The following is a 14,578-nucleotide window of genomic DNA, read 5'->3' on the forward strand; positions in this document are numbered from 1 at the left end:
ACAGCGCCATAGAAATAGTTTTAATAGAGCAGACTTCAGTGATCAGTAAACAAAATAAAGCCTAGATGCGACACCTCAATAAAAATGATCCGCATTCGTTTTCTGAAGCGGTAGCAAAACTAATTAAAATCATGCAGTTTTGGACCACTCGAGAGAATTTCGTTATGTTTTTTCCCATTCTTTATTGCCATCACCCAGACCAGAGGCGGCGGTAGTGAGCTTCTGCCAGCTGGACGTTTGCGCTCCGTAGGAGTGGCCCAAATGTTTCGACATCACCTCACCCGGCGTGAAAGAACGACAGCGGCCAAGCTAGATGGTACTTCGACTCGGCAGCTAACGTTGGGGATTTGCATTTCCAAAGGAAGTGATATCTATTTATCTCTTGTGGAGCCATACTGTACCGACATGGCTCTTTACGAATATGTCACTCAGGAGCAGCTTGCGGGCTTCGACAAATACAAGGTATGATTAATAGATTTTAATAGCCTGTTAGCAGATAGCTATTGAGCCAATAGTGTGTGTGTGTGTGTGTTTGTGTGTGTGTGTGTAACAGCTAGGTTAGCTGTCACGATCTGCAGGGTGCTTCCATGAATGTGACGTTATTATACATCCATGGGTGCTTCCCTGGCAAAAAAACAATAGGGTTATAAAGGTAGCCAGAGTTAGCTAGCTAATACCATACCAGATGCTGGTCCAATTTCCCCTAGAAAATAAAAGCGTGGCCCAATATATAGATCATTTTGCATGTGGTTAGTTACTTATAACTACAATATAATCCTGTTCGGGTTAATTTTAATGGTGTCTTGTAAAATGATGCTGCTATAGCCATAATGTTGTTGTTTATGGAGTTGTTCTCACTAACTACTGATTGGATAGCGTTCAAGTTTGGGGTCAGCAGACTGACTTTAAAAAGCACATTTGGAGGATTGATTCAATGTCTTGCTCAATGACACTTAAACAGTGGTGCTTGAACACTTCCAACGACAAAGTTGACCTTCTGCCCCCAATATAACCATTTTACACGCTATTATAAGTCTGGTGAATACAACAAAACGTATAATATATAAATGATTCAAAGATGTGTGAATGTTTAGACATAATGTAGGTGAATAGTTTTTTTTTATTTTGAAAGTGATGGCTGGAGGTCTCAATGTTTATCACGTTGGGCTTGGCATTGGCGCATAACTTTACATGCTAAGTTAATCCTTAGCTAGAGACTATTTCTCTTCTGCTGGGCTTGGCTATCAAACAAAGGCTTTACTTTGTGTGTGTTTTCACACATCTCTTGCCCACATGTCTCCTCTTGGAGCGTAGAAGGGTACTTGCTAACATTGCAAACACAGAAGAGAAAGAAAACCAAGTAACTTAGCTGCTGTAATGGATAAGTAAGGGGGAAACCACTGAAGTTCAACGGGTACACTGTACACTACATTGGAAAACGAAGAATTACAGTGAATATAGAATTGAAATGTTAAAGCAGTAACGTCCCTTATGTAAGTCACACAAACCTTTTAGTGTTAAGTTAATTCCAATAAAGATGAACAGCAATGTGGCAATACAGATATAAGGAGTCTGTTGTCTTGACACAGGCTGTGGAGGACTGTAGAAAACAGGATTTGCAGTTATTCAAGGATCTTACAGTAATTCAAACAAACCAGTTTTGATAAAGGGGATATCATTTTACTTGGGCGCTGTACATGTATTAGTTTAAGATGAGTATAGCCCACAATTCTTAGACAATTAGACTCATTTGGTATTTCCCTGGTCATGCTCTTTGTTCTTACATGACACATGCCTTGATCATTTAGTCCCTCTCTAATACCTCCTCCTTTGATTAATGCGTGGAACTGCTCCCCTGAGCTGAGAGACCATTTTCCAATAAGTGCTTTTTAAGTACCTCACTTCTTGTGTTAGCTGCTCAGCCTCAAGCATCAGTGGCTGGGGGAGAGTGGATGGATGACAAATGTGAGTGAATGAAAAGGCTGTGGCCCTATTTGACACAGTGTTTGCAAGGTGCACAGACGGAAGCATGCAAGTGGAGAGCACGTGAGAGCGAAAGATTATTCCACTGATCGTCTCGCTCGCACCTTGCTGCCTCTCGCTTCCTCGGTCACCTCGCTTGCTGTGTGGACGTAGCTTGTGTCTGTGTGAATGCATGTATGTTGTGTCTGTTCAAGATGAGAGTGATGGCTACAGTGTCTTGTTTTTGCAAATGTGACGATGATTAATCGCATTGGTTGTTCTTGTTGATTTGATGAACACAATCTGTTGACATTACGGAACATCAGCCAGTAATCTGTGATTTTTTTATTTTGCAATGTTGATAATGGATTCAATGATTAATTGTGCAATCCCAGGCAAGCTTCTGTACATATGAGAAAGAGGGTGCTAATCTGTGTCCTTGGTTGACTGTTGAAGTATTAACTGCTTAAGTATATCTACAGGAATGTTTCTTGTGGTACATTTGAACTCAAGAGCCTACTGCTCCTGCGAGAACAACACCGTTAAAAATAATTAATTAATTATACCTGTAATCACCTGAAAATACAAATCCTCGTCTTCTTCTAAGTGAACTATGAGTAAGAATGAGATCTTAAATCTAAACTAATCACAAGAAAACAGCCCTCCTCAATTGTATAAACAACAAAGAAGATATATTATGTTGTAGCACGCACACGTGGTCATCATGTCTGGATAAAGTAACAAGAAATTGGAATCAGGTTTGTTTTGATCTGCATGATGACAGGCTTGCAGCATTACCCAGTAAACATGTTATTTGTCAGGCCATAGGGCCATTTTTTTTTTTTACAAGTCATGGTTCCTTTGCAATGAGATGAAATGAATCAAATGTGACACGAAATGCAACCAAATTAGATGAACAGTTCGCTTTCGATAATGACATCCTGACTGATTAAATTGTGTCTCTTTGCAGTACAGCGCAGTGGACTCGAATCCCCTCTCTGTCTATATCATGCACCCTTTTTGGAACTTTGTGGTGAAGGTGAGAAAGACCTGTTCACCTCTGTGTGTGTCCTGTTTGCACGTTGTGTCTGCGTGTGCATGCGTGAGTACGTACATCATTGATGAGGTTTCCAACGGTATGCTGTGACACAGTAACAAGACAGCCTCACCCACCACCACCTCCTTCCTTTCCTCTGTCAGAACACATCAGTCTCTGATGGTTATAGTTTGTTCTGGTCTTTGGAGATACTGTGTTGTTTTGAATGCAGTGGTGTTAAAATGCACAGAATGTTCATTTCTAAGATACTAATACATGCAATACATATTAGAGTATGGGTGCCTTGGAAACAATATTAATGATGGAAATTATAACTCTTCCTGTGTGAAACAAAAAGTCAAATTTAGGCTACATATTTTTATATTTAATTTTATATAAGGCTATTTCTTTTCAGGTCGCATCACATCTCATATCAACTGTGCTGATTTTGATATGATTGTAGAAGTGAGCACTATTTTACAGCCACACACGAAAAAAGAAATTAAAGAAAAAGCAGGCTACTTGTTTTGCAAGATCCAGTCAAGCTGGGTTTGAGCTCACTAGAGCAAAAACAACTCAAACAGTCTAAATTCTCCAATTTCTAGCTTAAGTACTTCAGCATCAAGGGAGCATTTTGTTTTGGGCGGATATGAAGCAGATGGTTACCTGAGCGATCTAAGAAAATACCCAAATATGTTTATCAAAGGTTTTATGGCCAGGGTGCAAACTGTTAATGACAAAAACAAAAACCGATGTCTGATTATTTTGTTTTAAAACCAAAACAGAAAAACTAAGAACAAACCATACACGGATTAATTTTATTCACTTGAATCACATAAGGAATTGATTTTTTATTAAGATGTTTATTTTGTTGAGGAAAAAGGACTGAAAAAAGCTTTACTTAATTTTACTCATGCATATTTTTTGAAAAAGATTTTATCATAATTGTTTTGAATGTTCTACCTCATATTTGTGAAGTGATCCACTGTTTGGAATCAAGTGTTTTGTCACAACAGTAAAAAGAACGGCTCTCATCAAGTACGACTCCGTTCCCTTCGTTCGTACCAAAGAGCCGTTGAAAAGAACAGGCTCGTTCGCGAACATAACATCACTAAACAATATGTTACGGCACATTTATCTTCTTATCTGTATCAAGCCTTTTATTTTTTCCATTAATCTCTGCTTAACTGCAACCTGATATTCATTTGTACAAAATTCACATCCCTTTCCCTAAACACCGTCTATAAAGTGTGACAACAGTAATTACTGTCTAGTTATTTAATCATTGTCAAAAGTTTGCTGAAAAGAAAAGTGACATGTAGATTAACTGTCACTCACTATCTTTTTGTCTCTGTCTATCTCTTTCTCAACAGTTTCTACCAACATGGTTAGCTCCAAACCTCATTACATTTACAGGCTTTATGTTCCTTGTGTTGAATTTCCTTATGTTGGCCTTCTTCGACTTTGACTTCACTGCCTCTGGTAGGTCCTCTGCGCACTTATTTTTCCCTTGTTGCTAGTCGTGTTTGTGTTTGTTTATGAAAGACGAAGTCCACCGACTCGCTGAAACATGACTGCCCATGGTGGCTCAGGGTAATCACTAACCCATCACACACACACACACACACACACACACACACGCACAAAGCTACTACTGTGACCATGTACAACAGTATCTCTAGGACATAAACAAAGATTGACGCACATCTGTAAAGATACTGTGCCCCATCATGTCTCTTATGTCATATACCGTATCTCACAAAAGTGTGTACACCCTGACATATTTGATTATATCTTTTCACGTGACATAACTGAAGAAATGACACTTTGCTACAATGTCAAGTAGTGAGATACTGTAACTACTCACGTTTTGCACACATAACTACACATACACACACAAAGTGCATTAAACAGGCAGACATGACACTTACTCTAAACTTCTATAGTCACTACAGAGACGAGTGAAAATGTCCTCACCAGAATATTTGCTGTCAGGGGTCAGCCTTTATTAGAATAGCTAAACCAAATTATGCACACGTTTTAAGGGTTGGCCTCAAAATGTGCTCTTTTGCAGTTCTTATTCCATACAGTTGCTCTTGCGTTCCCTTCCATTTTAGATTAGATATGTTTTAACCAACCCCTGAGGTAATTTAAGTAAAGTGAAAATTAATTTGGCTGATCAGTGGTTCTCCATTTTTCTCTGTTTCTGCGTGGTGTGCTGCATATTTACATTATTTGTGTCTCAGGTGCAGCACATCAACACGTGCCTAGTTGGGTCTGGGTTGCTGCAGGGATCTTCAACTTCTTGGCCTATACACTCGGTGAGTCCTAACCCCTGTGTGTTGTTTTTCGCTGACTTTTTGAGAGGCTCGGGGGAGAGTCTTCCCAGTGGAATGTATTCTTCACAGCAACTATGAGACTCTTAATCATGACCAGTATAGGGCGACATGTACTAGTGAAAATGAAATGCCTAAAACATATCGCACCTGATATCTTGGAGGTTTGGATGTGTTTAATTTTGTTTCATCATATTCTCCTTAGATAAACAAGGTACTTTGTGTTGTGTGTTGAAATGTGATTGCAGTGTTTGTGAGGGATATAAAACAAGTAACAACCGATACCAATATCAAAGGATTGCCACATTATCGATCAGTAGGATTATCATTTGAATATACTGGCCTGCTAGGAGATTTTGTAGTGAAGAAACTGAAATAAATATTTGAATCAACACTTTTCATGTGGAAAAGAATACACTGAAACATAGACAGCACGATTAAGATTGAGCTTTAAAAAGAAACATAACTTACATTGTGTGGTTTCACTTTTAGTAGTAGGTTTTGGTGTAGTAATCACAAAACTTAAAACAAAAAATTCAGATTATTAAATGTCCTGATAACAGTGTGGTTGCCAGGCAAGCAATCAAAAACAAAGGCCACCTGAAGTGTATCACACAGGAAACAAGGTAGGAGAAGCAGGCCATAAAATGTGGGTGGGGAAATTATTGATAGACTCTGCCTTCTTTTAACAACTGCTGTTTAATTAAGTGCCCTCAAGAAAAGATAATTCAAGATGTTCATGTGGGATATGATAACAGCATTCATAGCATCCTTAAACACCTATTACGATCAACATGGATACACAAAATTATTGTACACAATCAGTATTTACTCCAACCTACTCGTTTATGAAGCCTGCGTTGTAGACTGGTCAGCTGAGTAGTTTACAGTTCACATACATTGGGCGCTGCAGTTTTAATTTGTTAAAACTTCCCTGATCAGTATTTTTGTAGGGGATATGATGAATTTTGGTGGAGAGCAAAACAGAGCCAAAGAAGAGAGAATATTGCACTTAAGTTCATCAGGTACTTTTAAGTCCCCGGATCTCTTTTCAAGGAACTAAAAGGTTCCTTCAGCCCACTATTGTGTGTGTTTCCACCGTGGTCTAAAGATCTGCGAAGATTAGGCAAATTAACCAGCTGACATAGGCCGTTGGCCCTCGCCTGACAAAGTGATGCACAGGCAGGCAGGCGACAGTTTGGATGGTTATTACAACATTTCCAGCCGACAAGAGTTGAAGACCAGCTGCAGCACTCAAGTCTGTGTCGCCTGAGCGTCGAAGGAACGGGATTTTAACAAGCTTTATTACCTGTTGTAATCAGAAAGAGGAGACCGATTTCGGCTCTGTGTAAAAACCTTCTGACTGATGAAAACTTAAAACAGCAATTCCGGTCCCAGTATTTAGCTTAACCCCATCAGCTGTTTGCTGTAAACACACTACTGCAACTGGCTGCCATTTCCAAGCATTAGGCCTACATTTAATGTTGATGTCAGGCGGACATCAGCGAGACTTGTGTTGTTATCTGACTGTTGATAGTGATTTATTGGTTTGGAATGGAATGGTGGTGTTGGAATGGTGGAAAAGAGAGGAGCAGTCTAGAAAATCACCTGACTGCAAGGCAAGCCCCCCCCCCCCGCTTCATGTCTGCTGGATGTTTAAATACTCACAATAGTCAACTATTTGCTGACATGTTCATATCAACTGTATAAGGTGATAATGTGTCAATATAGTGTTTTTTTAGCTTGTTCCGCTGCTCCCAAGTGGCCGAACAACTCAGATTGAAGCGGTTTTAATTGTATGTGAAGTGGAGATGCTCCAAGTCAGATAAAAAAAGGACGTTTGACTTAAAGGTTAAATGTTTACCATTTGGTGCGATCATCCAAGGCATTTAAAGGAGAATTTAATTAGCAAGATACTTAATCCCCACCCCAATCCAGTATGCTCTGTGAACCAGACTAAAGCCAGTTTCAGATCTTGCTAATGACTTTGTGAATCATTGAAATAAAACAACTTTCCCTATGGCGTTTCTTATAAGAAAGAGAATTCTTCAACTTCACTGTGTGGAAGAAATGATCAGTTGCTGTGACAGTCAATTCAGTCGTGGGAAGCAGTAATGTGGCTGTTTGTACAGGTGAAGTAGGAATGGGAGATGTAAAAAAAAGAATATCACTTTGTGATTCCTATATAAATGTCCACATAAACATGGATTGTATGTAATGATCCCTGTCTTTTTTTTTTTTTTTTTTTTGTTATGTGTAGATGGTGTTGATGGGAAACAGGCTCGTCGCACCAACTCCTCCACGCCACTAGGGGAGCTGTTTGACCACGGCCTGGACAGTTGGGCCTGCATCTTCTTTGTCGCTACCGTCTACTCCATATTCGGGCGTGGTGAAAGCGGTGTGGGCGTAGCCACACTGTATTACATCCTGTGGGTGGTGCTGTTCTCATTCATTCTATCTCACTGGGAGAAATATAACACTGGCATCTTGTTTCTGCCCTGGGGATACGACATCAGCCAAGTGGTAAGAACGCATACAAACGCGCATAAAACCTGGATTCTTATTTCTAACCAACAGCCATTGATTTTATCAGCTTCATGAGTTGGTTGAAAATGGTTTTTCAACGCAAACTTTGGTTTTAATGTTTCTAGCTGAACTCTGTAAAAGGTACCGCAATTTTGCACTTGCTTACGTACAGCTAAATACGGCTAAAGCTGCATGTCAGTTAGCATCCCTCACCACTTGAAGATCCATGAAGAAGACATGAAAAGAAAGAAACATCTACTTGTATCATAATGTAGAGTTAGTTGGCTCTAGTATTTTAGTGTAATACGCAAAAATACAGTTTTCACGCTTAAAAAAAAGTTAGTTTGTAGTAACACTACTGTTTAGCTGCTCAGCTTACATATTTGGACAAGCAAGACAGGCATTGAATTTACGCTTTATTGCTTGTCATTTCAAACAGTATGTTTCACTTTTAAGGTAACAGAAAGGAGAAAAGGCTCTTAGGATGATGACTAACCCCTGTATTTAGCGAATGGAACACTATCTTAAGTTTGAATGAGGTTGCTGGAATATAAACTTTGTCAAATCAAATAAAAAGCAGGACTGAGCAACTAACGTTAGCCTACTCAGCTATAGTAGCATCCAGGACTGGCTCCCATACAGTGGGAGAATACTGAGAGATACTGGGAGAGGATGTGCTAGTCGTGAACAGGGTGTTAATGAACATAACCTGTAACCCCATAGAATAATGTGGCCTTGGCCTTGAAAATAACGCTTGGTTGCTACTGTAGGTTTCAACAATCACTGTCTGGGGGGAGGGGGTTAGCCAATGGTCGCCACCATGACACACGAGCCTTTTAATGACTTGATGCCTTGGGTCTCATCTCCTTCCAGACCATCTCTCTCATATTCTTGGTCACTGCCGTGGTCGGCGTGGAAACATGGTACCAGCCAATCCTGTGGCAATTCCTCTATAGAGACCTTTTCACCTTTATGATCATTGGTGAGCTGTGATTGGTCACTCTGAATACATTCATTCACTAGCTGAAGCAGCTACAATAATGCGTGTCTTTTGTTTCCCAGCCTGTTCCTTCACTGTGACCTTACCCATGAGCCTCTACAACGTCCTGAAGTAAGTCAACTTTTCATTAGTTTTTTATTATATTGTAGTATTGTTATTTCACACAGTGCTCTGAACTCTTCAACCTCTGTGGTTTTGCAGAGCTCATCGCAGTAACACTCTGAAGCACAGCAGCCTGTACGAAGCCTTCCTGCCCTTTCTTTCTCCCGTCCTCCTTTTTGTCTTGTCCACCACTTGGGTGGTCTTTTCTCCATCCAACATCCTCGAGCTGCAGCCCAGGATCTTCTACCTCATGGTGGGGACAGCCTTCGCTAACGTCACGGTGAGTGCCTGCTGATTTTTCACACGTTTCTTTTTGGGTTTTTTTAAAGGTGCACATACTTTCATCACCCACTATATATATCTATAGATATATAGATATAGATGTGTGAATATATAAAATCTGTATTCAGGTGATAATGTAGGTTTATTCATGCATGAATGTCTGTATTTATCTTGCAGTGTAAGCTGATTGTGTGTCAGATGAGTAACACACGTTGTCAGGCGCTGAGCTGGCTGTTGCTGCCCATGACACCAGTGGTGATGTTAGCGGTGACCGGGGTGTTCAACGAGACCCTTCTGCTGTATCTGTGGACTTCTGCTGTCATACTAGCACACATACACTATGGTGTATCAGTGGTAAGAGCAGCCGGTTAGCTTAGCTTAGCATGAAGACTTGAAACCGGGAAATAGCAAGCCTGGCTCTGTCGAACGGTACCAAAATCCACCTACCTGCTCCTCTTAAGCTCAATAATGAACACGCTATGTTTTGTTGTTTAATTCAGTTCAAAGGCTGTCAATTTGCTGTTTTACAGGGGGTTATGTGTTGCACTATTTCTTTGCTCTGTGTAATAATTTACTGGAATCTCTGCCAGTTGCTTGGCCAGATACAGTATCTCACAAAGGTGAGCACACTGCTCACATTTTAGTAAATATTTGATTATCATTTCATGTGACAACACTGAAGAAATTACACTTTACTACAATGTAAAGTGGTGAGTGTTCAGCTTGTATAACAGTGTAAATTTGCTGTCCTCTCAAAATAATCACGCAGCCATTAATGTATAAACCGCTGGCAACAAAAGCGAGTACACCCCTAAGTGAAAATGTCCAAATTGGGCCCAAAGTGTCAATATTTTGTGTGGCCACTAGGGCTGAACAATTTGTAAAAAAAAATTGATTTGCGATTATTAAAAAAAGTTCAGCTAAAGTTCAACATTCACTGCTTTACATTGTAGCAAAGTGTAGTTTCTTCAGTGTGGTCTCATGAAAAGACATAATCAAATATTTACAAAAATGTGAGGGGTGTACTCACTTTTGTGAGATACTGTACAGTTAGAGCCAGGCAAGCAGTTTCCTTGTTTCCAGTCTTTGTGCTAAGCTTAGCTAAGCTGGCTGCTAGTTGTAGCCTTATATACTGAACATAATTCTAAACGCAACACTTTTGTTTTTGCCCCCATTCATCATGAGCTGAACTCAAAGATCTAAGACTTTCTCTGTGTTTACAAAAGGCCTGTTTCTCTCAAAGGCACAGGTGTGCCTTAGGCTGGCCACAATAAAAGGCAACTCGAAAATGTGCAGTTTCACTGTAATAGTGGGGTCTGGAAACCAGTCAGTATCTGGTGTGACCACCATTTGCCTCACGCAGTGTAACACATCTCCTTTGCATAGAGTTGATCAGGCTGTTGATTGTGGCCTGTGGAATGTTGGTCCACTCCTCTTCAATGGCTGTGCGAAGTTGCAGTCAGGTCAAGACCCCGATGAGGACGACGAGCATGCAGATGAGCTTCCCTGAAACGGTTCCTGACAGTTTGTGCAGAAACTCTTTGGTTATTGTTGCAGCAGCTGTCCGGGTGGCTGGTCTCAGATGATCTTGGAGGTGAAGATGCTGTGGAGGTTCTGGGCTGGTGTGGTTACACATGGTCTGCGGTTGTGAGGCCGGTTGGATGTACTGCCAAATTCTCTGAAACGCCTTTGGAGACGGCTTATGGTAGAGAAATGAACATTCAATTCACAGGCAACAGCTCTGATGGACATTCCTGCAGTCAGCATGTCAATTGCACGCTCCCTCAAAATTTGTGACATCTGTGGCATTGTGCTGTGTGATGGAACTGCACATTTTCGAGTGGCCTTTTATTGTGGCCAGCCTAAGGCACACCTGTGCCTTTGAGAGAAATAGGCCTTTTGCGTACATAGAGAAAGTCTTAGATCTTTGAGTTCAGTTCATGATGAATGGGGGCAAAAACAAAAATGTTGCATTTATAATTTTGTTCAGTGTATTTAACGGTGTATTTTACAAAATGTCAAACTAGGGGGGCAGTCCTCAACGTATTTTGAGCTGTTTTCTCATGGCTTGTTGTCCTGTTTCTAACCAGATCAGTAACTATTTTAATGCACTGGACTTCAGATTGTCGTGGTACCTTGGTCTTGTGCTGCTAAATGTTGGAAATTAAATTTTTTTTTTTAACTGAATCCGGACATGGATTTGAATGTGGTACAAAATAATGTTTTTTTTTTTCCATTGCTAGGTACAACAGCTCAGTGGCCACTTCAATATCCTCGCCTTCTCCCTGAAGAAGTCCAACAGTGACTGACAGGAGGAGGAACGAATCGGCTTGAAAGAAGCGGAGGTTTAGGCTCCTCCCCTCCTTGGCTTATCGACACTTCACTCTCATCACCACGGAAACCACATCCCCTCCTCTCCATCCATGAGGACACTGCAAGTGGAATGGATTGTGGCCCTTTGTTCCACTGTCCCCAAACACACGCACACAACACACACGTGCGCACACACGTTCCCAACCAACCAAACTTTGGTCTCGGCGACGGGACGGGCCCAGGGGCTGTGGCTTCCGTCATTGGTTGAGCCAATGAGGTGCAATTGTTTCCTACGGAAATGTGCTTCAGTCATGAGGACAGGAGCCATACGAACACACACACACACACACACACACAATGTACATACATTATTCTGCTTTCGTGCAGACAATTTATATCTCGTGGCCGGTATTTCAAATACAAACGCAGCCACAACTCCAAAACACACACAAACAGTTGCGCTCACATAGTATTATGAATGTATGATATGCCTTGGGGAAATGCCATTTAAGTTTTAATTATATTAACAGGAATGCCTCGAGTAGTGTTTAAAACTTGACCAAACCACTAAATTCTGACCACATGTAGCTCATACATCCACAACTGTGTCCAGAGTTTAAAGGTTCAGTCACATTTTTATCATGAGATGATTTTCAGTTGGATATTACAGTGATGTATGTATATATATATATATATATATATATATATATATATATATATATATAAAAATAAATAATGTGTTAAGGGGTTTGGGGCATTTTATTTTCTAACTAAAACGAAACTGAAAGAAATTATGATTACTTCTGTAAAAAAAAATTGTATAAATTTCCCTCTAATTAATTCCTACTCTGTGGTGACAGTTGTCATGAGTAAACAGAGTAGGATTTTGACTAACCAGGGCAAGAATTGACCAGGGTGACCTCTGATCTTTTTTGAACTCCACTAACCCTCCACTGAATTCTGTCTGAGCACTGGCCTCCCGGCTCTCCCTTCGTTTTGAGGTGTCGTGTCTTCATGCTGATTCGTTCCGTTAAATTTTTTTTTAATTTTTTAAAAAATTTTTACATTTGTTTTATACATATAATTGGTATTCTTTTGTCTGTTGCCGTGGCAATGGTTTGTGGTGTAGTTGCCCAGCGCTTGAATGAAGAGTGCGTTCAAAAACCGTTAACGGAGCGGACTCACTCTGAGGGAACAAGCCGTCGCACAGGACACCGCAAACTCCACAACACAGCCTGGCGTCACACTCTCCTGCTCCCACACACACATTATTACACCCTTTATACTGTCTGTCAGATCATGTCTGTATCGTTGCGGGTTTTTTTCACTCTGTTTAACACTGTTCCTCTGCGTGTTTCAATTCAATGTTTCCATGGCTAAGATGGATATTTTTCACTGCCCGGACAGTTAAGGTTTACTTCTCATCTGTGTCACCTCATCACAAAAATCTCTCTTTTTCTTCTTGTTACAACATAGACAGTTTGCCACTGTGGTTGTAGTTTGGAGGAAATGTGCTCTTTGTGTGTAACCTGACCCTTTGGAATTCTTTTCAGCCTTGCTATTGAAAAATGATTAGTCTTGTCCATCTGCAAGGACTTTGCCCTATTTCATGTCTGCAGAACAACAATTGTTGAGAGAGCCTCGTACTTGCCTTGTATAGCGCAGGTTCAACTGAGAGTTATTCATCAGTTATTTGACTGAACATGAAGTCTGAATGTGTCACGATAATTATCTCATATACAGTAGATTGCTGAAAAATGAGTGTGACGATACTTTATGATTAAAAAGGTACATGGGGAAACGGATACACTGGCAATGAAAAACAGAAATATACTCGGATCTTTGTGGATCATTTTTACCACTTGTCCATATATTTTGTACATAAACTGTTATTGAGCAACACTGGACATTTAGACCACGGCCTTGTACTGTCCCTGTAGTACTATCGTGACTGGGAGAAACAATCTAACTCTACTGCCATAATACCCAGTAAAGTAGCCCATGTTGGTTTGCAGTACCTCTGCACTGAAACTGGGGAAAGCTTGTATGCAGTCATAAGCACATTATTATAGTTGAAATTTGATTTGAGACGTTAATAATATAGCCCCATATTTGTAACTTTGGAGACCATAGATTGTAGTTATGTGAGAGCAACTGTGACTGAGATTTTGCCACCGTAACAGTGAACTGTTTTTCTGGTGGGTACCTGCACTGGCTGGGTATGTGCAGAGCCATGTGTACAAGTCCGTTAATGTGTGGTTGTATAGTCTATGTGTGGATAAATGTGTAAATACATGTATTGTTTCTTCATTTTTATTTTATTTTATTGAAACTCTCCAAACATGGGGGAGGTAGGAACTTGTAGACCAGGGGATGATTCCAATCAGCATTGTTTTTATTGTCAGCTCCAAACCCTGCAAAGCTACAAATCTGTACAGCATTTCTTAGATCTGGTAACAAATTTATTTAACAATTCTCATCTCTGCTGCTCTATTGGCTGATTGGATCTGGTCTTCTTTTTCATGGGATAGTTTGGAGAGGGGTGGACTCTGGGTGTGAAGGCCTCCACCCCAGGCTGCAAACACTACCAACAATGCTAAATGCAGCCAGGGATTTCATATCACATTCGTAGAAACAGGTTCGCTGGGTAAGAAAATGTGTGCCATTCAGTGAAACGAACAAACATCAAGCAGGAATATCGGATTAAAATGGGTGAAGTTCTCATCCAGTGGACAGGTGTATTTGTTGATTTCTTAAGGATAAAGCAAACTCTTTCTGAGCTAATTTTCTGGGTATATTTTGTAGTGTGCGCCTCAGCTTCACTCCCCAATGTTTTGGGGAAAATAGTCTTAATCCCCCCTGGATCAATGAACCAAGTTGTTCAAATTGTGACTAAGTTGTTGTGTAATGCTGCCCTGGCAAACACCCCAGGGCTTCAGTGTGGCTACTTGTGATGTTGTATTTAACCAGTGAAAGAAAGGAATGTCCAGAAACAAATAAAAGTGAATTTTCTTTAACCAC

At 40.4% G+C, this 14,578-nt stretch overlaps 1 protein-coding gene across 1 annotated transcript; it reads left to right on the forward strand.

Moving 5' to 3' along the window:
- Positions 1-273: 273 nt before the first annotated feature.
- On the forward strand, positions 274-14,578 carry selenoi (selenoprotein I). The gene is made up of 10 exons (XM_038727347.1): positions 274-462; positions 2,933-3,001; positions 4,372-4,480; positions 5,245-5,319; positions 7,595-7,857; positions 8,734-8,842; positions 8,923-8,971; positions 9,062-9,242; positions 9,422-9,598; positions 11,488-14,578. The coding sequence occupies exons 1-10, from the start codon at positions 406-408 to the stop codon at positions 11,593-11,595; spliced, it is 1,197 nt and encodes a 398-aa protein (XP_038583275.1). The 5' UTR covers positions 274-405; the 3' UTR covers positions 11,596-14,578.

This window comes from Micropterus salmoides, unplaced genomic scaffold (genome assembly GCF_014851395.1).
Source record: "Micropterus salmoides isolate LMB-PRFRI ecotype aquatic unplaced genomic scaffold, ASM1485139v1 Ms_hic_scaffold_18, whole genome shotgun sequence".
Classification (NCBI taxonomy): Eukaryota; Metazoa; Chordata; class Actinopteri; order Centrarchiformes; family Centrarchidae; genus Micropterus; species Micropterus salmoides.